Source organism: Polypterus senegalus, chromosome 6 (genome assembly GCF_016835505.1).
Source record: "Polypterus senegalus isolate Bchr_013 chromosome 6, ASM1683550v1, whole genome shotgun sequence".
Classification (NCBI taxonomy): Eukaryota; Metazoa; Chordata; class Cladistia; order Polypteriformes; family Polypteridae; genus Polypterus; species Polypterus senegalus.
In genome coordinates this window covers 150,561,269-150,586,538 of record NC_053159.1, presented here as the reverse complement: position 1 = coordinate 150,586,538, position 25,270 = coordinate 150,561,269, and the positions used below count along the sequence as shown (strand labels likewise).

Sequence of the window (25,270 nt, the reverse complement as noted above, 5' to 3'; positions counted from 1 at the left end):
CACCATCCTGATAAGAAATTTACTGACTGAGTGAAGGAGTACGGGTGGTATGCACCCAGATGTTGTAAACGGAGGTTAAACATTGCAATGGCTGTCCAGCACCTACCTCGTTCCTCTGACACAGGGGCATCCCTGTTTTTTCAAAGCTCCATATATTGAGGAGCACATTACACTTTGTTTCATTCAGAATGCTTCGTCCTAACGACAGTTATTACAGAATATTCAGAACCTCTTTTGAGTGAATCTCACTGTACAATAGTCCTTCATTAAAGTGTCCATTATTTTCAAAGTGTCAGGCATGTTGATATCTGATGTTTATTGAGTCACAGTTGCTTGAAATTCTAGTTAATGGTAAATTGTTAATTAGTTTAAGGTTATGGTCCTTATATAATTATATTTTTGAATAAAAGCGCAATTGTTGTGTTAGATTTGTACCTTCTGTGAAAATATTTCTTTTCATATTTGGACATCAGGCTTCATACATTATATAGTTTATGCCTACATTTTGTCATCTACTACTAGAATATAAAAAACTTTTCTGTTTTAACAATGTGTTTACACAGATTACGGTAGAAACGGAACAGACATGAAATGCGTGTGTTCCAAACAACAATCTATTATTTCCACTCTAAAACTCCACTTCACTCCAGAAAATCAATCAAGGCATGAGCTGGGAGAAGTTTGTGCACGTTCTAAGTCAGTGGGGGGATGGAATAGCCAGCTGCTTGCAGCCTGATTTTTATCAGCACGTTTAGATGACAAAAGATGTTGGTGGAGAGCTGTGAACGATTTTAAGAAGCGATTTAAGGTGGGCCGGATTTACGAGTTTTTTCGTAGGCTCTGGTAATTCCAGTGTTAAACCTTGAATTATTTACAAAAATTCAGGTTGTGATAATATCAGAGGATTTGTATGGATATGTTCTCTTCTCATTTTGCTTTATTATTATTATTATTGTTAAACAGCATAGTATTGGTGCTCTTGTCAACACTGTGGTTACAATGGAGAAGCTGTCTATAGCTCAAAGATCTTCTTAAAACACATTTGTTAAAGATATCAATGTGAACACTTTACATCTGTTAAAAATAAACATAACTTGTTGTAAGGGGAAAAAAATATTTTATCAATACTAGATTACATTACTGATACTACTGGTGAAAGTGAATGATGCATTGCCGCCACTTGTATGTCCCTGTCATTCACGCAGTAATTATACCTATTGACTTTAATAAAAGCAGAACCATGAACCACAGACAAGGCAGCACAGCATCCAAGTTCTGAGTGAATGTCTAAACCAAGAGTTCCCAAACTTTTGTCGGCCACAGACCCCTTTACCAAAAACTTTTAAAACCTTCGACCCCTAGTCATTTACTTTACTTGATCAAATTAATACATTTGTACAGTACTCGATATTAAATATTTCGCTAGATACTGTATCAAACTTTTCATTTTAATCACTTGTAATTAATGACTGAAAAAGATAAAAGGACTACAGACTATGGCATGATCTTCTGCAACATTTAATATCGAAACCTGCACTAATGGAAATTAAAGCAAAAAAATACGAGCAGAGTTTTTTTTTACATTTTTGACATTTATGAAATAAATATGTAAATTAAAAATAAGTACATATAGTCCAAGCTGTACTGTCTGCATTTCTTTTTTGGTTCAGTCATATTATTTATTATCTGAACAAATAAAAACTTTTATTAACAAACAATTTTGACAGCCCCTGTGATAAAAAAAAACAATAAAGTATGTACTTTGTTCAAACTTTAATAAATAAACTGTGTCCTCTGATTTTCTTTTTCGTAGTACTGCTCCTCAATAAATAATTATATTCAAAGTTCAAATCACAAATAAGTACATGTCACATGAAATGAACCAATTTTGAGTGTTTTATGAAAGCATGACCATACAAGACTGATAGATTCTGATAATATTGATTATTTGTCATCTCGTCCCACTGCGAGCAAGTGCGGACATGCAACGGTTTTTAATGATAAGTTCGATAAGACAATGCACAGACATGTTTGTGCTACGTGTATTTTCATGCATTCTTACATGTGACTCTTTTCATGACACATTTTACCTTTTCTTTCGCAAGTTTGGTATGTAATGTGTTTTTATCAAAATAGTGTTTTTTTGAATTATTTTACTTCTTAATAAGGTGCCTACTGGAATCATAGATATTTTGAAGTAACAAACAAATAGCAGTTGTAAGGGGGTCTATTTTTGCTATCATCGACCCCCAAATTTGTTTATTGAAACTATCAACCCCTAGAAAGTTCAAATCGACCCCAGGGGTCGAATACCGTAACTAAAGAAAAATGATTGTCTAAATGTAAATGCCAAATATGTCATACCAGAATATATACTGACCACAATACTGAAATTAATGTTATTCCTAAGAGATCCATTTTATATCCAAAAAATATAGTAGAAAACAAAGACAAATCTGAATAATCTGCCATTTTGTAGTCATGTGAGTGGAGTCTTTAAGTTGCCTGTTACAAGTGTTACCAGATAACTGTTTGAGCCCTGATTTATATCTGAACAAATGTACAGTTGATACACTTCCTAACAGTTTATTTTTTTGGAAGATGACAAGAAAGAGCGCAGATACAATCTTTGATGACATTGTAAACTGGTGTGATAATAGTTATTTGCATTTAAATTTAGCAAAGTCAAAGGAGATGCCAAATGTTCTGAGAACAAGTAGGTAAATGTGCCTTTTAATGTTGACAGTGCTCTGATTATTTTATACAACACATATTATTTGTTTATATGAGAATACCAGTGTGTCTCAGAAGAATATTGTAAATCAGTAAAAATTGTGAGAGCTGTAGGATGGTTGCTAGACAGGCTGATTGGTTTTGAGGCAAACTGCAAAAACATGCTTAATGAAAGCTATTAATGCTGCTTCACCCTTCAGCCATCTTTACTATGGTGTTTGACTTACCTACTTCTGGCAAAATGCTATAGGGCACCTGAATATTGGAGAAAGAGAGTAAATGATTTTTTTATTTTATACAATTACAGCTATTAGTTTCAAACATACAGTAGCCTAGTAGACATACTTTTTTTTTTTTGTTTTTTCCCCTGTGAATATGTTTTTAAAGTGTTTACATTTGTAATTTTTCTTCATATATGTCCTAAATGCATCCTTAACAATAAACATGAAAGGCTAAATAAAAATATGTTTTATTTGTTCTGTTATTGTGTAACTGTTTGCATATACTCCTCAAATCAAGACCTGCTGGTTACTTCTAAGTTAATACAGTATTTTCATAGTTTATTATCTTTAATCAGCATTTAAAATCTTGCAAAAGGCAAATGCTTCCTGAAAAATAGCTTCTTTTATTTCACAACCTTAGCTAATTGTCTAATCCTTCTTCAGAGAACTTCCACCTTGAATTAGGTGATGGAATAACAAAGCAGTCAAATATTAGATTAAAAGATAACTTGAGTTGACTTGGTGATTTAATGTCTTGAAACAAACAGCTGTTAAGGAATAGGAAACTATCACATTACCAGAAAAAACATCTCTGGTACAATAGAGAAGACAGGATTATGAGCTGAATTCTTGGCTATTCAGCTGTGTCCAGATGTATTTATAAATAGTCCAGAACCTGAAAAGCTTGATGAATTCCGATAAAACATTCCGTTAAAAACATGGTGGTCAGTCAGCGACCAGCAGGGTATGTTAAAGGCTTTTTTTTTACCTATCTCTAAAATTGTTTTGCAAACATTAGCTTCATAAATAACAGCACTTTCCATAAATGGCTATTTTTGGACCTTCTTCTCACTAGAATGTTGTGGCAACTTCATTATGTAAAAAAAGCTTTTGTTCTTGACTTTTAGCTCTATATTGATTTACAGTATAGTCACCTGTGGAATGATTAGATTTGAAACAACAATTTATTTTTGTGTATAGCCCAAAATCACACAAGGAATGCCTGTTTGGGCTTTCATAGGCCCTGTTTTTTGACAGCTCCCCAGCCTTGACTGTCTAAGAAGACAAGAAAAAACTAAACCAAAAAAAAAAAACCTTTGTAGGGAAAAAAAAAAAACTGGATGAAAGCTTGGGAAAAGCAATTCACAGAAAGTGCCCATTCCAGGTAAGTTGGGCGTGTAATGGGGTAAATACAATATGCAAAGGTGAACACAAGTACTGTAATTCTCTACATAGAGTTAGATGGCCATTGCCACCTCAGAAATATAATACAGTAGGATAAACTACTTTGGCGTTGCACGGTAGGCCTCACCAAGTGCCTGCACAGAGTGATCATGACACCTCTCAAAGCAAAATGCAAGAATAGCTTATACCAGTTGCTAAATACAAAACTACCACAGCTTTGAAAGCAGCCCGGTCATTTTCAATAGTGTCTAAATATTCTTAGTACAATCTGAATACTTTTATAGTATAGAAAAATGAAAGCTAAATCTATGTGTGAATCTGAAATGTCTTCATAGTCTACTAAAGTGTAAATCACAGTGTGTTTTGTTTATTAATTTAGTATTTGGTGCACCTTTCACATTTTTGGTCCTGTTCTGTGTTGTCTAGTTCTACTCTTTCTAACCAAAACATGCAACTGATGCTGGTGTCACTATGCCCAGCAATTTATTATAAATTGTTTCTCATTCCAAATGTGAGTAGGATCAGATGCAATTTATTTCATGCTATTTTAATAAGTCACCAAAAAGCTTTATTTGAAAGTCCCGATAAGAAATGTATTTTATATAATTAAACCATTCCATGTAGAGGGAAGATGTAGAAGGGATCTTCTGTCCAAGTGTCTTATATCCAGTCATCTAATGAAGGCCATATATTTCTTTGCCAGGCTATATCGAAGAGAGTTGTACTGTTCCTTGTCCTTTTGACTGTAAGTTGAGTGAATGGTCAAGTTGGTCAACATGCAGTTCACCGTGTGGCAGTGGAGTGAAGGTGAGGTCCAAGTGGCTACGTGAGAAACCTTTCAATGGAGGACGGCCTTGTCCAAAGCTCGATGTAAAGAATCAGGTGAGGTGTACCAAAAAATAATGCTAACTTTAAGCAATGAACCTGTATCAGAAAATACACAGTACCTTCACCAGTGCAATCAGATTAATAATGCATTATAATGATTATCAAATATACTTGAAATAATTGAATAGCAATCTAGAAATTTAGCTCCTAATGTATTGCTACTATATGGTCAAATTTGTGAAGTGATGATATTTTATTCAGCATTCCTATATATTGGCAAAGTGTTAACATCAAATAACATTTCCTTGTGTTTTGCTTTCCAACTTACAGCATACTGATATTAATTTGTGTCATAAGCACAGAATACACATCTCTTTTGATCAAACAAAAGCCAGATTGAGTAACTACATTTTTAGATTCACCATCAAAGTAAACAAGAATTCTTGAAGGTCTTTGCCTACCATGCTTCAATTTAAGATATATTGAAACGAATCTATTATTTACATATGACTAGTATTAAATTTGGATACAAGTTTAATTAAATAACAAAAAAAAAACATACACAAACAAGTGTGAGTTACATTTTTAATTTTGCTTAAAAGAATAAACCATCCAAAAATAATTTTAATTACCCCATACATTTTTTAATGGTGGACAAGAAGGTTATTCACATTGGAAAATACAAAGAACAGAGACTCAACATTTCACCTGTTTAGCCTTCGTCAGGTGTGTAATGGAGATATTTTATACATTGAAGTTCATAAATGTGAATACACGAATGTGGCCATTCTATGTCATTTCAGTCGCATGAATGTGATTTGCATGCTGTGCAAACTTTACAAAAAGCCATCAAATAACCATCAAATATTTCAACCTAATTATGTTAATCCTGCTTTAACCCTTTCTTGAGAATTCAAACATAGCTCCAAGTACAATAAAAGAGCAATTTAAAATATTTCTTAAATCTGTTTGATAGCTAGTTCCTAGAAAACAGATGTTGAAGGTCAGACTGGCAGCAGCCAAAGCAGTGGATGCTACAATAACAGCTCTCGGCTCTTTGGGGGGATTCTCAGGCCAGCTGTTTTATAGAAACTCCCTGGGATGTTTTAGGTTTGTTTGTCAGCTGTACACTTCCTGTGGGAGGCCCCAAGGGGACATTCTCACTAGCTGCCCAAGTCACTTCAACTGGATCATCTTGATCTGGATGAAGTGGGAAGATCTTCACTTTTTACAAATACTGTAGTACTACTCTAATGTTTATGCATAAAAACATAAATGCCCGGTGCTTTGCCATTCATATCATAAAGACATGACATAGAGTTGGATATAAAGGTGGCTACTGCTATGCCCAGGCCAGGAAGCTACATGTCAACATTCCAGCAATGTATTCATGTCCTGAAAAATCATTATATTATAGTAAAAAATGAAAAGAGTTAGAAGAAAAAGCAGTCACCAGATTATGCTATCATCCTTCTTTAATCTCTTGTGTTAGAGGAAAATTATACAAGGAAGACTTCAAGAAGATCCGTAAGCTAGACAAGAGGTATAAAATACAATTGCAGACATATTTATCTTCAAACAATAACTGCCATATGTTGAATAAAAGAAGTTCTGTAAGCAAATAATAAAAGATAAGGGAACGTTTAGTGTCTTGGAAATATTATAATGAAAAGAAAAGAAAAAATATATTCTTACTTTATGAAAACATACGGAAAACAATCAAGACCACAAATAAAATATGAAGGCAGGAATTACATATATATATATATATACACACTGTGTATATATATATATATATATATATACAGTATATATATACATAATAGTAAATGTATATAATAGTAATCTGTAGAATGTATTAAATAATATTTAACATCTTGATACACCTTGAATAAAGGGCATGTGAAATACAACAAAATAGAACAGATAAGTACATAAAAGTACATTGATAATCGGAGAACATTTTACAGTTGTGTGAGTGGAGTCTTCAGGTTTGTTGTCAAAGAAAGTATCAGGTAATTGTCTGAGACTCTTATTCACCTAGTTTTCAGTATTTGTGGCAACAGTGGCATGACTCTTGTGTGCAGGTTGTATAGTAATATTTGAATCTGTACTTGTAAGTAAAAGGGCATTACATTTTAGAGAAGAGATATTGTAAAACATCTTAGTGGTCTCTATATAAGAAGTGCTCTTTGCTCTGTAAGTGTAAAAAGTTTCAATATTAGATTAAACAGATAGGAGCGTTAGAAATACATTTCTAGTTTAAGTTAGAACAAAAAAAACTCAGTTTTCCTAAAAAACATAAATTGATCCATGTGAATAATAAAGATATCTACTATATTTATAAATGTAAGGATGCTTTGGAGATAATAATTATGAGAACTGCACCCAACTGCCTTTTCAGAGGATTGGTGGCAAACTTGAGAGATCAGAAAGGGATTTTTTGTTTGTTATACCTGAGACTTAAAAAAGTGAGGTGGGTGGTTTGGAGACAACTGATATCAGTCTATCTATGTATTTGTTATCTGGAAATGCAAGGAAAACTTTGACACAGAGTTCAAAAACTGCACGCAATGGTACCAAAAAAGAATTTTAAGAAGTTTTATCAATCTTAAGATTGATAGATTGTTTATTTAAAAATGAATAAATAAAATATTTTTAATTTAATATTTAATAAATGATAAGCTATTGGAAGAACTATTAGATCCTGATGTGGTTAAAAGGACCAGCACAACTGCTGTGTTAAAGTTGTGTTGAATTAGTAATAATATATTTTATTTATATAGCATCTTTCCTATACTCAATGCGCTTATTTTAATGAAACAACAAAAATAATGTTAATTTATTCTCTTGATGTTTCTTGAGGAAAAGTTTAACCCTCCCTCTTTAATTTGTCCAGTTTCCTCATAATTGGTGCTCATCAGCAGCGATTAGTGTAGCCATCATGACAAACACTTTTTCTTGCTGCACACACAAATGGGAGCCTGGCAGGTTTACGTGGGTGACCCCACCACAAGGTGCTTCACCATTAACACTTCTGTCAATCCATGTTTCATGTAACAATGTCTTTAGATATCTTATTGGTACCTCTAGTTTAGATCTCCCTTTGACTGGTTCCACATTTCACACACGGGTATCACAGATATCTGCACTATAATAAGTTGCTATCATCTTAGGGATGTTGTGAACTTGGCAGTAATTAATGCAGGTTGGATTCTGTTGATCTTCAGAGCTGAAATGGATAATAAAATAAAAGAGAAGACTATTAGCAAACCAAGTTTTTTTTTCCATCAAAACTTTTATCTCATTTCATTCTTTTAAATGTGGGGGTGACACGGTGACAGAATGGTAGTTCTGCTGCCTTGCAGGGAGTCACGTCCTTGGTGTTCCCTGCCTGGAGTTAGCATGGTTTTCTGATGGGTTTCCACAGTGTGCTCCGGTTTCCTTCTAAAGATAAGCAGGTTTGGGGATTTTTAGACGCTAAAATGACACTAGTGTGTTTGAGTACTTGTATTCACCTTGTGATGAGCTGATGCCCCATCCAGGGATTGTTTCTGCCTCACACCCAGTGCTTAATGGAATGAGTGCATCCTTGGATTGATAGATGTAATCATTAAATATCCATCCTTTTCAGAGATATTGTGGTAAGTTGTCCACGGAATTTAATTGGTGTTTCAGGTAATTCACAAAACAGCGAAGCCGAACATGATCTCACCATGATGATATCTTGCAATGCCACCTGGTACAATCTCTGAGGTTTACATAAAGTATGCGTGTAAGAATAAACAGTACCACGATTTTGCAGCAGAAGTGTCCACAGGTGCACGCATCTCTTGAAGTGTAAACCTGGCCTAACAGGTAATAGTGTTGCAGCTAGCTGATAAGAACACTCATTGATTGGAGCCACCTACCTTATTGCCAGCTAAATGTCTAGAAGCATCCACCCCTTATGTTGTAAGTTTTCTAGGGAGCTCTGTCCAGGGGCTGGTCACCTCATGAAGTGGCAGACCTGCAAAGATCTGCACCTGGACCCATCTTGACTTAAATAACAGTCAGTCTGGCTTTTCCAGCAGCAGTAGTTGAGAGGAGAACCTGCGAGATGTGGGTCCCCTGGGAGCATGGAAGGAGTTTTTTTGTTCTGAGTAAAAAACAAACACGCCTGTCTGTAAAAGGGCTCAGGCTGCTTAGTATCTCTCCCATCGTACTATTTATTATAATATTTTCTTACTTTAGATTATGTTTTATTTAACAATATAGAGTTGTGTTTGGAGCTCCTTTCACCTTACTGTTGAGAGAAGCTCCTTGCAGAAGGAGGTGCTTGACTGTTGGTACCCCTTACCACAACTCTTGAGGCAGATTGGTCATTTGATTTCATTTAATTTTGGCAAAATTAGTACATAGTCTTTTCTCTTAACTGGAGTATTTTATTTTTTTGTTTTCTTTTTTCTGTCTACCCAGCTATCTGACCTTATCACTGTACTTGTCTGTAGAGTCTTACATTATGATATAGTACAGTGTTTCCCAACCTCGGTCCTGGGGGCGCACTGTGGCTGCAGGTTTCTGTTCCAACCCCATTCCTAATCAGTGACAACACCTGATAGCACTGATCTCATTTAATTAGCTGGTATTTTTTTCTCTTATTCTACATTCAGAAAAGCACAGCAGCATGATTTTTACATTTATAAGAAATGTAGAAATATTTCTGCTTTTGCTATAGATTTAAATGTATAACTCTCTTTTGATTTCATTATATTTTACCCTTTCTCTCTGCAGTTTTTCCCCTTTGCAGTATCTTATTAATGACAATTAAAGATGAGACGACACACTGGCAAACAACACTGAATAATCAAAGGCTGTGACTACTTTAGCATCAGACCCACTAATTAGTAAATAATGGATTAATTAAACAATTATAACATGTAGAAAAGTAGAATGAGAATCAATATGAAAATATTGTTAAAAAGAAAAAAATACATTATTCCCATGCTTGGTAATATATATATATATATATATATATATATATATATATATATATATATATATATATATATATATATATATATATAATTAGTTTTCTAATTTCTATATTGTTCCCAAAGCACAGAACTTGGGAAATAACACATCACTTAATTAGCCATGGAGTTCAATTAAAAACAGAAGCTGGTTGGAACAAAAACCTGCAGCCACAGTGTGCCCGCATGATCGAGGTTGGGAAACACTGATATAGTATATAAGGATGCTACTCTTCTACTAAATATATATTTGTAATATTATATGTTTTATATTTTTTTTACTTTTTCTTTATTACTTTTTCATTAATATTCTTAACCTAATCTTATTTATTTTCTCTTCATGTAAATATTTCTTTGACATTAAGTAAAGTGCTTTGACCTACATTCTTTGTATGAAAATGTGCTATACAAATAAATATTGTTGCTGCTGGTCAGTGATCTCCATTGTGTGCCATACAGAAATGCAATAAATCATTTGACTGATTTCTTTTTAATTATGGCAAAAAATCACCTTGAATATGCATAACATTTCACAATATTTTAAACATTGAATTGCATTTAATTTTGGTGGGGATAGTCTTCTATATTGTGGATCTACTCAACAAGAATAATTTTACAGCAGTCTTCTAAGACAGAATTTCAAAAAACAAAAACCATCCATTTTTCACCCACTCTTTTCTATACAGAAAAATGGACAGAATTCTATTCTGTCCCACAGAAGCACCTGTACACACCATAGAAAAACATGTCCACTTGACCCCTGATTCCATGAGGCAGCGGCACTGATGGCACTGCCCTATTACTGTTTAGTTAAATTCAGTCTTAGATTTACTTTTCTGGCTGACACCCTTATTCAAGGTGACATACAGCAGTTGATATATAATTAGTTACATTTCTTCTGTTTTTCCAAGCAGAGCAAAGGCAGGTGAAGTTACTTACACCTGGTCACACAGTGTCAGTTGCAGGATTTGAACCCATAACCTGAAGGTTTGAAGTCCAAAGCCTTAACCACTATGCCACACACTGCCTGCTTGCCTTGTTCATATTCCCAGAAAGAGCTTTATGCTTTTTATGATTTCATATTGTTGAACATGTGAGTTTTTCTACTTTTATTTTTTGACCTTGTCACGGCACTCACACGTTTGCAACCAATTACTTTATCAGTAGTTATGCAGCTATAACTTCTAGCAGAATTTTTACATCAGTGTGATACAAAATGGAAACAGTCACTTCATTGTAAAATGACTTGCTAACCATTAAAGGAACCATTTATTATAAAGGATTTCCTTCCTTCCCTTCTATATTGGACTTATTTTTTTATTTTGTTTTTGTAAATGGATAAGCAGGTTAGAAAAGAGATGGACTGATGGGTGAATTTTTGCAGCACACGGAGATTGAAATTCGTACTCCATTTTCTCAGTAAATATAAAAAGGCAATGTTAAAGGGCAATGCACACACAATTCAAACATTACTCAAGAAAACATTGTATACATCACAGGGTATAATCACAATTGTCAGCTGTCACTAAGAGTAGTTTTCAGGAGTGGAGTCCAGGCTTATAAGTAGCTGTTCTTAGCTCACTTTATCAGAGGTCATTTAACCAGAGAACTAAAAGCAGCCAGTCCAGTCTGTTGAAACAGATTGTATCTGGGAGGAAACCATGTACCATTTCTAAGCCATCTGCCAAGGAATTGCAGTTGACTGTCTATGTCGCCAGAGACAGAAGAGTGAAACAGATAAGACACTTTCATTGTATGAGACATTTAAGGAGAAGAGAAGCGCAGGTTCAGTTATTTCTTCTCTGAGTGCTAAGCTCACTTGACACAATCAGTCATTGCTAAAGTTCAAGACTTAACAATTATGTGAAGTCACTTGTCTTCATGGAAAGTCTGTCTGTCCAATGCCCACAAAGAACTTTTTATTTAACATGTGGTGCCAGGCTAGGTAAGCAAGCGGGATCGGTACAGGGTGTCCTTGAAAGACCACATTACCCAATATGCTTACTTTCCACATCCATGTCTGAGACTAGATGATCATATTCTGTACACCACAGACTGATGAGGAGCACATATATATTTTCTCATTAAGAACAGGGCATAAAATACAAAACAAAATAAATAATGGGGATATAGGACCCAAGATGTCCCACCATCTTGAGGGATATTATTTGAAAAGTAATAAAAATTCTTACTTTACTCCATTCATCCTGCTATTTTTGAATTTGCTTAATCCAGTCTATGGTCACTGGCTGCCAGATACTATACCAGTTTCAACAGAGGAACATCATTGTATATTCTCTGCATTATTTAATAAAGTTTATGTTGCTGTCTGTCACATTGAAGTAAGGGTCATCACTCATCCACTGTATCATATCCTTTTCACAGTGCCCAGCCTGTCCCAATCAAATAATACAATTAAATGACAGATCTTCATAATCGTACAGACCAAGCTAGGAGGTTTACATTTTCTCGTTTCTGGAAGTAATCATTTCAATCCACAAATGGTGTCAAAATGCATATCATGTACAGTGGTGTGAAAAACTATTTACCCCCTTCCTGATTTCTTATTCTTTTGCATGTTTGTCACACAAAATGTTTCTGATCATCAAACACATTTAACCATTAGTCAAATATAACACAAGTAAACACAAAATGCAGTTTTTAAATGATGGTTTGTATTATTTAGGGAGAAAAAAAATCCAAACCTACATGGCCCTGTGTGAAAAAGTAATTGCCCCCTTGTTAAAAATAACCTAACTGTGGTGTATCACACCGGAGTTCAATGTCCGTAGCCACCCCCAGGCCTGATTATTGCCACACCTGTTTCAATCAAGAAATCACTTAAATTGGAGCTGCCTGACACAGAGAAGTAGACCAAAAGCACCTCAAAAGCTAGACATCATGCCAAGATCCAAAGAAATTCAGGAACAAATGAGAACAGAAGTAATTTAGATCTATCAGTCTGGTAAAGGTTATAAAGCCATTTCTAAAGCTTTGGGACTCCAGCGAACCACAGTGAGAGCCATTATCCACAAATGGCAAAAACATGGAACAGTGGTGAACCTTCCCAGGAGTGGCCGCCGACCACAATTACCCCAAGAGCGCAGAGACGACTCATCCGAGAGGTCACAAAAGACCCCAGGACAACGTCTAAAGAACTGCAGGCCTCACTTGCCTCAATTAAGGTCAGTTTTCATGACTCCACCATAAGAAAGAGACTGGGCAAAAACGGCCTGCATGGCAGATTTCCAAGACACAAACCACTGTTAACCAAAAAGAACATTAGGGCTCGTCTCAATTTTGCTAAGAAACATCTCAGTGATTGCCAAGACTTTTGGGAAAATACCTTGTGGACTGATGAGACAAAAGTTGAACTTTTGGAAGGCAAATGTCCCGTTACATCTGGCGTAAAAGGAACACAGCATTTCAGAAAAAGAACATCATACCAACAGTAAAATATGGTGGTGGTAGTGTGATGGTCTGGGGTTGTTTTGCTGCTTCAGGACCTGGAAGGCTTGCTGTGATAGATGGAACCATGAATTCTACTGTCTACCAAAAAATCCTGAAGGAGAATGTCCGGCCATCTGTTCGTCAACTCAAGCTGAAGCGATCTTGGGTGCTGCAACAGGACAATGACCCAAAACACACCAGCAAATCCACCTCTGAATGGCTGAAGAAAAACAAAATGAAGATTTTGGAGTGGCCTAGTCAAAGTCCTGACCTGAATCCAATTGAGATGCTATGGCATGACCTTAAAAAGGCGGTTCATGCTAGAAAACCCTCAAATAAAGCTGAATTACAACAATTCTGCAAAGATGAGTGGGCCAAAATTCCTCCAGAGCGCTGTAAAAGACTCATTGCAAGTTATCGCAAACGCTTGATTGCAGTTATTGCTGCTAAGGGTGGCCCAACCAGTTATTAGGTTCAGGGGGCAATTACTTTTTCACACAGGGCCATGTAGGTTTGGATTTTTTTCTCCCTAAATAATAAAAACCATCATTTAAAAACTGCATTTTGTGTTTACTTGTGTTATATTTGACTAATGGTTAAATGTGTTTGATGATCAGAAACATTTTGTGTGACAAACATGCAAAAGAATAAGAAATCAGGAAGGGGGCAAATAGTTTTTCACACCACTGTAAGTCTTTATTTCTTGGTTCCTGTCAGTGCTGCAAGTATAGATTCTGTCCCCAAAGCACTCTGGTTTAGAAAATGGGTCTGAGCCCATTACTATGTTTTACCTCTCACCACAATATCAAGAATTGTGATATTTTATTTCTGGTGGAATCACTCTCCCCTTCAAATGATTTCTAGGCAGTAATCCTGATGAAAGCAAAATTTGCTCAATAAATAGTAATGACATTTAGCCCCAGCAGATAATTGTCTCATTAACCTTCCAGCTCAACATATAGTGGGGGCAGATTGCCTAATTATATGTGGATTCAGATCTGCTTACTGTCTTCCATGAACTGTCTGCTTGATATGCAACTCATTTAACAACTTGAGAATCAAAATTACGTACATTCTGGGGAATAAAAGAGTCACACTGACACATTGTTTCTGCCATACATGTTGGTGCAGGCCATGCACAAGGCCCAATAATGAAACCAGTTCTACATTTCAATGAGGCACATCATGTGTCGCTACTATCATATTTAATGTCTCTGTGGCTCTCTCTTGTACCTCACTTTTAATTTGCTGTATTCTTGTTACTAGATCTGGATGAGGAACAGAAAGAATTTGCACTTAACATTCAATATTGCTATAAATTTTATCTTACCATTGAATATGTAATGAATTCTAAAATTTACATTTGTGAGAATTTTTAGTATAATATATTTTAATAATGCCTTAATTATCAACTTAGAGTAATCTCTGTAGTGCACTATTTGCTTTAACCTCAGTAACAGGTTTTCATATTTCTACATGTGTATTTAGCCTGGCTACATTAATTTGCATTCAATTATACTTAAAATATCAAAATTTTCAAATGCAGATTGATTTAATTTTTTCAGTATTCATGAATGCTTAAAGAGAACAATTTATTTTGTTTGTCTGTTATCTCTAGAATAATTTGACTGACAAAGGTGTTTTGCCCAAATAAGCATGGTATTACCAGTGGTGTTCTTTCATTTAAGTCAGAAGTAAAACATTCAGAATAAATCTGAAATTTAATAAACTACGGTAACTGATGGAAAATATTGAAATACTTAAACTGTCTTTCAAATGCTGGATAAATTATATTCACTTTAACTGTCTGGAGTAGCACGGTGGAACACTACTGCCTTATCACTGCAGGTGAATGGGCTTTGCATCTCAGCCTGGTCCCTGTCAAGGTGTAGTGTGCTCATTATTTTTGTGTTTTGTTGCTTTTCTTCAGATATTTTCAGATGTCTTTATTTATTGTAAACATTTGCTTCCTATCCTAATCAGCAACTCTGAATAGGACCTTTGTGACTGAGCAGACGTTCAACAAGACCTGGCATAAGTGGATTCAGATCACAACTGCATGAATATTGCCTTTCTACAGAAATAAAGTGCTGTTAATGGGCTATAATACAATAGTCAAACATAACCCATGGTAGATATTATCAAAGTGTCCGCTTCAAGAGTTATTAAAACTTGATCTCTTTTTATTATATACATTCTTACATTTTACAGTGTCAGCTCATCAAAAACTGATTTAGAAGTTAGTAGATAGATTAACATAGTGCCTTTCTGTAGTCAGCTCTCTTTCAATTGTTTTACAATGTTTTATTTTCGTAATTAGAAAACAGAAAGACTTAGCAGCTTGTTTTACAGACATGCAAAGGTGGAGGTATAGCACCGGCATTGTGGTTTAAAGTCTACAGCCTTTGTGCTAAATCTACACTGCTTACCAGAATGCTGCCTCTTCTAAATTTTCTATACCACCAAGATCCAAACTATTACATATTGTATTTGAATCCCTTGATTAAGATCATGCGAAGGCAAGCAAGAAAGCCAAAGCTCCTTTCGCAATAGTACAGCAGCTCAGGCTGTAATCAAAATCATGTCACCATAAGTGGTGCAGTAAGTCCATGTAATGTGAAGGTAGCAACTCAAGTTCAAAGACAATTAACACAGGATTAGAAGTGGCCACACCTGTGAGGATGTCATGTCAAGCATACAGTATTTGTGCTACTCTTTCATATCTTTCTTGTTCTGTGTATCTCTTATAGACATATGAAGTGCAGGATTGCTCAGTTTTTACTAGCTATTTGTATTTAAATAATTAATAATTCTGTTGATTCACATAAGTTGACCCAGTACAGATAAGTTCAACCTGTGAGTGCAGGCCCCTGGAGCAGCGGGATATTGCCATCACCAGAGCCTTTAAGTAACATCTATCTATCTATCTATCTATCTATCTATCTATCTATCTATCTATCTATCTATCTATCTATCTGTCCCAAAGACATATTGTACATGCTATGTTAATTGACCTGCTTCGCTTTTGTCCTGTAAGACTCCACAGTGTTGAATACTTCTATATATATATGTAATGTGGAAACAGCAGCACCGTAAAATGAATATACAAACTAAATATTAATAGAAACATAAGGTATGTAAATTATATGTAAATTATTCTTATATATCCCAAAACATTCTTCCACTATGTTTTTCTGCTGCAGTATATTTACAATGTGTTTTGTGCTCTGGATGTTTGCATCATGATAACCCAGTTACATTCCAGTAAAGATATTATGAAGATATCATGGTTTTTTGTGATATTTTGTATGAGAAATTGTTCTAAACCAGACACAAGTTTATTGACTATATCCTTGCACACAAAGTTGAATAGAAGTGGCAGTGATTTGTTCCATTTTTGTTTTTTATGGTTTGTCCATTATTGATATACTAGTAGTGAATACATTTGACTTGAGCATTCATAGTTTTCATCCTCTTTCTCTGGACGTTTAGCATTCGTTTCCTTCGTTTCCTCTCCATCCAAGTGGCCCACATCTTCTTTTCTTTCATCGGCTTCTTTTCGCTTTAAAACTGATTAAGTCAGTGTTTGTGTTGCAATTATTTAGTACATTTTCCTTAATTTTTCACTTAAGCTCGCATTTAAGTCTTCAATCTGCCTCAGCAATGATTTAAGATATGAAGAGGTAGGGGATGGTAGGGATGAGAACAGCACCCATATACATGCCCCGCACGGCTGCCCTGCTGGTTGCTGCCAAGAGTTGATTCTACAATAAAATAAAATAAAAATAAAAAGAGGAATAACCTTGGAGGTCAATCATCAGAATAGTAGAGGTCACATAGTATACTGTATGTGTACCAAATTTCAAACTACAGGTGATTTAAAATCCTGGACAGACAAACGAACAGCCACAGTATTATATTATATATGAAGAAAATGATTTGTGGTAAAGAACTCTAGTTTTCCTCCTCCATCCTAAAAATGCACTTATTATGTTACAGTTTTAAATAAAATTTTTAAAAAAATTAAAGAAATAGTTTTTGTTCCAAGGTCCACCGGTGATCATAGATCAGTTTTAATTAGCAGAGAGAGTTGAGTAGGTAACAGAATACAAGTATTGGGTATTTACTTTGATAGCTGCATTGGGTCCATCATGTGGAGTATGATTGTTCTAAGGTTGGCCAACGCCTGAACTTTTCAAGGCTTAGGTTCCATGGAATGGAAAAAATATTATGTTGTTATTTTACAGAGTAGTTATTGAATTGCTTATTTGTTATTGTAATTCAATATGGTTTGGTAATTTAACTGTGAATCTTGGATCACAAGTCCAAAATTTGATCAAAAGAGCAGGTGAAATAATCATCATGTTGTCCCCATCTTCTCTCTAAGTGATGTTTGAGGAGATAGTGAGGAGGCAGGAAATTAAAATAAAATTAGTGAACAAACTCTTATTTTTTAGGAGGAGTATGAGCTAAAGCTTCCAGGCAGTAGATACAGGTTACCAGCCTGTATGCTGAACAGGTACATTCAATTATTAAATAATAAGAGATGAGTTTTTTGGGTTTTTTTGAAAGGCAAGGTGTGATATTTTTGGTGTAGGGTATTTGTGTAATATTCTGTGTAATGTATTTAGTGCAAGTGATATGTATGTGACTGGGATGCATATGTTCTTTCGAATTTCCAGGACAAATTTCACTTAAGAGAGGCACTAAAGGCTAACCTAACTTAACCTAATTCTGATAAGCGTGAATGCATGATTGGGCTCATGTGCTGGAATGGTGCCCCATCAAGTGTTGGGATCTGCTTTGATGCCACCCAGTCCTGGTGAAGTTTAGCTTGGTATGAGAATGATCTTTTTTTAAATTTTACTGTATATAAAAGGACATTGACTGTTGCTGTAGATACACTGCACATATCAGTGACTCTTTAAATGTGGTTGGTTAAAATGAGAAAACCACTTGCTTCTAACAAAGATCTCTGGAGGTTACTGTTTCACCTTTAAAAAATTTTAGAGCTGCTTTTGTATATACACAGTAGAATATTTTCCAGTAACTCACATAATAGGAAAGTCAGTAATTTCATTAAATTCAGTAAATCTATACTATTGATCCCTGTTTCAACCACAAAATGGTCGGTAGTTTCACATTTTGGAATGCTTGATAACAAAGAGTTTCTAAAACATAACAGCTGCAAAATTCACTAATGGCATTTTTAATTTGTCACACTGAATATTGAGAGGCGCTGCGGCACAGCAGGCAATGCTAATGCCTCATCGAACTCGGGCCCTAGAATTGATTTTTAGGAGGGAGCACCTTCTGTTTGGAGGTTTTACATTTACCCTTGTTAGCATGCATTTCCTCCTAATGTCCCAAGATGTGTATTCAGAATGGGCACCAAATCAAACAAGTCTGTTACAAGTGTGTGTCCGAGACTGTTCTCGGTGCTGGACTGGCTCACTGGCTCAGGGTGGGGCCATGTTTTATAGTGTTGTAGCCTCTTATTTAAACTCCAGCTCCTTTCAGCCCTCCAGACTCCCGAGCATCTAAAACCAATGGCTCCTAGTCCAAATACTTTTGGTGACAAATAAGATTTTAAGGCACCATGCATCTTCTAAAATGCAAGTTAATTATATATAAATCGTAACACTTTGCCAAATACTTATTTTCTTCCAAGGCACTCACTCAGAGACATCTGTCTTTTGTTCATTAGTTGTATCTTAAACCTTCTTTTTATATTTTTCAGTCTTCTTAGCAAGTTAGACCAAGCTAATTAGTCACAATGTTTAATTCTTTGATATTTGTGCTTCAAGGTCTGAGCCACTGCCACTCATCATCAGGATGTCTGTCTGACAGGAGTGTTTGTTTTATGCTTTCTTTCACTTGACGAAAGCCAGCACTTTGACTTGGGATCAAATGTGTTCAAGTGAAAGTCCCACAGTGCTGATTTTCATTAAACCGTCTAAGGTTACTACATTCAATGAATTGCATACCTTGGATTTGGTACAATTTAAAGCAGAAAATCCATGCTATATAATTGGGAAGCAGATGATTTATATTAAACGTTGCACTGAGGGCCCTTAAGCTTGATGGTTTTAAATGCTATGTCAATGCTGCTGTTATGTCCACTCCTGCATGGCTTCTGCAGTTCAAGTTGTGCGTCTCTTTGACTCTGGACATTTAAATCAAGACCAGAATGCATCAGTTCTCATGTTTTAATGGTTTCCCCTTTTAAAGTTTTAATGTGGTAGAATCAACAAGTTCTTCTGAAGTGCAAGATTAAACTTCATGATCATGCAAAAGATGACAACATCTAACAAAAGATCGACTTTGCTGCACAATACGTTTGGTCTGTCCTTTTACGTAAGCATTTTTAGAAGTGGCTGTTTGGTGCTCCATGAGGTAATGCACAACTGTGTAATGTCCCTGTCTTGTTGAATTATTCTACTGAAGGAATAATGTAAGTCAGCTAGTGTTAGGACTTTAAAGCTGGTGGACACCTAAAACAGCTGTTTTCAGCTCTGGAAAGGTATACATCTTCTCAGTTATTGGAACAGATGCCTGAGTGTAGTCAGCTTTGCCAAATAAAATGAAAGTGCATGTAGCCCAATTTCACTTCTTTCTCCTTTGATGTTTATTGTGTTTAAAAATCATTTAACAATAAGTAAACACGCAGTGTAGCCAAAATACAATCAGTACAATATTGGAAACATTTATCTTGTAAAATAAGTCTAACTGAATATTCAACACCCCACTGCCCCATTCAGGTCAGGACAGAGAGCTTTATGAACAGAAAGCCCAATATGAAGCAGTACTTTGTGAATTTTGTGACATCACAAATGTTAGGCAGAGGCCTGGCATGTTTATGTGATGAATTTTCACCTCATTTTGAAAAGGCTTTGAAGTGATCTTCTTAGAGAAAATGATTTTTTTTCTAGCTTCAAATTATTCAAGATATCACTTTCCCAGCGATTAAGGAGAGCTGGGTTGGCATTCCTCCAGATGAGTTAGATAAGTTGAACAATCCAGGAAAAAAATGCTAACTCACTTTTACTTGCCTAATGATATCATATCTTGCATAAAACCAAATGATGCTCTTAGACACCTGGAATTATTTGTAAATTTAGTACTAACAAATATGGAAATGGTCTACATTTGGGTCAATCTGAAAAGTATAAAGTACCTGTTGAGTTAGACACAGTTTGGATCTTGTCCCTGACGACTTTTAAATAATTTTAGATAAGCTTTGTGAGATTTGTAGATTTTACAATTACAACATGCCTTGCATAATTTGAAGAAGAATGTGTATTCTAAATGGCTGACTTACATTCTAATTCAGGAGCCATCTAATGGCGAATTCACTTGAAATATGTTGATAGAGTCTAAACTACAGCCTCTTATCTTCATTATTAATGGCACAGTCATTTTTTTCAGTGCATGCAATGTACAGCTATAATCTTGCTCAGGCAAGCCTATAATGTAGTTAATTGTTACATTTGAAGAATGGTGCCTGCTATAAAAGATGAGCAGCACATGGAGAGTGCAAGAGAGAACAGGAGAAAAAAGATGTAAAGGAAAGAAGTGGTCAATTATGGTTAGAACATTGCTCAGTGCTCTTTTTTTTGTTGTTTTAGAGATGTGTCCACAAAGGTTGTACAAGTCCGATAGTTGTTTGGTGGTTGGGGAGCACCCTAATTTTAATGAAACAACAAATACAGTCCACTAAAGGAAGTGCTGAAATTGGAGTAGTGTTGTGTGATGGGCATGAGATCGCCAATTTATAGGCATAAAGCAGGCCAAGATCTTCACTGGCCAGCCCAGAAGAGACTCACCCCAAACTATTTCCTGCTGGCTTCAACTAGCCTAGACTCAAAGTGGGGAAAACCTCCTTAGCAGTTCAAATTGTCACAAGCCCTACAAGATGGGAAATGATCGTAAACCTTTGACATGTACAACAAAAGGGCAAATTATCTTTTTAAGTAAAGGCTTTATTAAAACAAACAGAAAATCAGTCAAAAATAAAAAATCCTCAAAAGTGTAAAGAGAAGTTGCCTAAAAGGCAATCCTACAGCATGCAAATCCCAACACATAATTTGGTAGCAAAATCCAAAAACAGAACAAAAAATACTCAAAAACCATAAACTCTAACCAGCATGTAACAATATTTAAAGGACAAAATAACTCCAAATAAACCCAATGATCTCCTGATCTGATCCCTCTCTGCTCTGTACTTAAGCAGCCAGAGGGAAGACTCAAAACTGGCGATCTCTGGGTGGCCCCGCCTCCCCAGACCTCACCCACAAAATACATGTAATTGAGGCACATTTAAAAGAACAGTACATAATTACTAACATAATTGAAAATACATAAAAATATGAAAGATAAATGACAGAAACAACAATTAAACAAAAGATACAAGCCCATATATTAAAGTAAAGAGTACTCCATGTCACCTGAAATGGGTTTTATTATAAGAGATATCACAAGAACTGACACTTCTGTACCAAGTGGATACCAAAATTCCAAAAACATAACGGTACTGACTTTTTTATAGCATATCTAGTACCAAGTCAAATAGTCTGTGCTACATGACTGCGAATAGATTAATTACTCCTGAAGGCACAACCATAAGTGAGGAAAATGTAAATATTTGATACACTTTATTAAACCCAGAGGGGAAATCGTCTTTTCATGTGACCTTTGGAGGTCAGAGTGCAGTGTCAGCCATTATACAGCAACCCTGGAGCAATTTTAAGGTTAAAGTCCTTGCTCAAGGGCCCAACAGAGTAGGATCCCTTCTTGAAGTATTTGAACCCACCAACCTTCCAGATACCAGTGTAGATCCTTAGCCCCAGAGCCACCACTCAGAAAACTATATATCCAAAATATTTCACAGTGTTGATGCTACAGAGTAGCATTAACAAATCGAAAAGACAAACAGCTGAAGTTGTGTCGGGAAATGCTTTGTTTTCTAGGCAGGCTTTTATTATTGGGGGAATGTTCTTTTTACTCTATTATTAAATAGAAAAAAGTCAAAATACACACACATAGGATTTCATTATTGCCACTTTTATCCCATTATTAGTTGAGATATTTTGCATGTCTTGAGAGCGACATTATGTTAATGATCAAATAGTGTCATAAGTTGTGAGAGGCGATGAAATGATGACGAGATGAAATATAGTGGCCTACACAGTCCCAATAATGGAATGGAGGCTTTGCATTTGCTCTTTGACTGAAATGCACACATCTACATATGGCAGTCCATCCAATTTCAAACTGGTTTTTACAGTTTAAGTCATGGGGCAAATCCCCTGTGGAGGTCCAGGTTGGCTTCAGGCTCCCTGATGGCATTTAGGAGCCTCTTCAACCCATAGCTGTCGATTGTCGTGTACCAAGATGAGGAAAATGAGGACACATACAGTTAGCAAGGGAGTGGTGCTAAAAGTGTCAGTACTTTTATTAAACCTTACCCTCTTCAGGTTCAGCAGGATGAGGTGAAGTCCACCAGCAGGCGCAAACAAACCTTTGATGGCTCAGGCCTCTGTTTGTCACACTGAGCTTTACTTCATCTGACTCCCACTGCCATTCCTCAGCTTTGCCGGGGAGTTTTACTGGAGTGGTTGGTCGCTCCTGCTTCGAGGTTGCCCAGCAGGAGCAACCAGCAATGACAGCTGCCTTCATGTGCATCAGCCACACACTTCTTCCCCGGGGTTCACTTTTCCCATCTGCCTGCTTCCCCTCTGCACCGCATCAGTTCCATCCTGTTCCTACCTTTCTCTCCCTTCCTTTAACCTCCGAGCCCTTCTATTCTGTTTCTTTTTGTTACTTCCTCTTCTCCCATGCAGGCTGATTTTTATCCACCAGATTGGGCGCAGGAGTGGTGCTTTGCCTACTCTGAGGTGTGAATGAGGCACTTGACTGATCTGCTCATATTTGCATATGTATGCGCGATTAGTCAAGCAACCCAATCAACCCAGGAGAGAAGTGCGCTTCTACACTTGATCAGAGCCTACATTCCTGAATGTGATTAGTTATTTATCAATATTATTTATTTATTTAAGATCTGCACTTTGGCTACGGACCTCTCATCACACACCCACAATTATGCATATACATTGAGTATCGTGAAATTTTACTGATATTGCTTTTGAATAAAAAAAGTCTGGTATTATGACATCTCTAGTTGTTATGGCTATGCCAGTGCACTTCTGTGCCTCTTTAGTATGTTATCTTTTGCATCGCCTGCAATTCATTTGTAATGTCTCATATTTTCTCCAGCATGACAACACTAACTGAGCTGATGGCGTCTCTCTTGCAATTTTGTGTCTTTGACTTGACACTGTGTTGTCCTCACAGTCTCTTTCTTGCAATGATGCAAACCATTTATACATTTATTTTACTCACCATGTCTTCACAGGTTTTAGAAAAAAAGTCACAATTTATTATTTGCTCCTCTTTATCTTACCTAATCCAGGCAAGCTCCTGTTGCTCAAATGTTTCCCAACTAGTGTTATCAGTACAGAAATTTTAAAATCAGCTTGTAAAATTTGAAAAACATTTGAGGATTTTAGGAAATAAGTATATATACCTGATTCACCAAAGCAGCATTGTTGTCATATTTTAAAAATTTAAAAAAAAATCAACGTAGAGTAAAGCAGCATGGGTCAATGGGTGGGGGCGAATTCTTAAAGAGGAAAGTGTACAGTAGCTCCTAGCTGACATTATAGAGGTATTTTGTATTTTAGTACTATTTGCAGCTTTTTGAACCTCAGTATAATGGATGGACAGCTGAAGAAGAATACCTAGTTTGTTTAACCAACCCGAACACAGACCTAATCAACTCTTTGGTGATAAAGATTATGCCAATACAGTGTCAAATTTAAAGCATGGGAATATTACTATTTTTAAAATAAAATAGTGTGGTGCGTAGAAACCCTATGTTGCACTACGAGCTTTGCAACATCTAAATATCCATTAATTCATGTTTACGAACTGATTGCAACCTGAAAGGTAACTACATTAAATAAATAATAAAATGATGGCTCTGAGTGAAATGTTGCACTGCATATAAGCTGTGCTAAACAGTTTGGAGCAGACATCACAATGTAGTAAATATTCCTCTGCAGAATTCTGAATAATATTTACACATTTGACCCATCATCAGTTTGTGTTTGAGCCATTTTGCTAATCAGCAACCCTCTGCTAACCTTTCCTCAATTGCAGGGAGCTGTGACTGAATTTTGGTGGCCACTGACGTGGTTTTCCCTAACTCCCTACGGCAGATGGTACTAAAGCCGGTGTCACAGATGCTTAAAATTGCTCAATTTGATATGACAGAAACAAGATTTATATTCTCCTGCTGAAGTCCTTTCTACCCAAAATTGCAAAATATATATTTTGTGTCCCCACCTCATACAGCATAGCTGCCAGCTGATTGAAAACCAAGTTGAGTGCTCAGCAGAAGACGGCATCATATGCGGAATTGCCTACTGATAGACCTTTGGGAATAAATGCGTTTATTTAATGACTTTATAATAACTGGGATGATCTTAAAATATTAACATAATGCATCCCACTACCATTATAAAAAAAAAAACATTGTGTTATATTAAAATCATCTTAAGTGTTTTAATTATGTAGTCATTTAAAAGACAATTTCATCAATCTTTGCACAAGGTCATTACTTTAAAGCCCATAGGTGGATGAAGAAGATCAGTTTTTGTTGTATCTTTTTATGCAGTAATTTTACTTATACAGTAGTTATTCATGTCTAGTTCATTTGATTTTTATAAAGCATACAGTACATATATAAAGTATTCACACCCTTGACTGTTTCAACATTTT

At 35.8% G+C, this 25,270-nt stretch overlaps 1 protein-coding gene across 2 annotated transcripts in view; it reads left to right on the top strand.

Annotated features, from left to right (window-relative positions):
* Positions 1-25,270, top strand: part of thsd7ba (thrombospondin, type I, domain containing 7Ba) — a 1,045,844-nt gene that overhangs the window by 907,277 nt on the left and 113,297 nt on the right. For both annotated transcript variants that reach the window (XM_039757380.1, XM_039757379.1), the window contains exon 16: positions 4,843-5,021. In XM_039757380.1, coding sequence (XP_039613314.1) covers positions 4,843-5,021 — 179 coding nt within the window. The remainder of the gene's footprint in view (positions 1-4,842; positions 5,022-25,270) is intronic.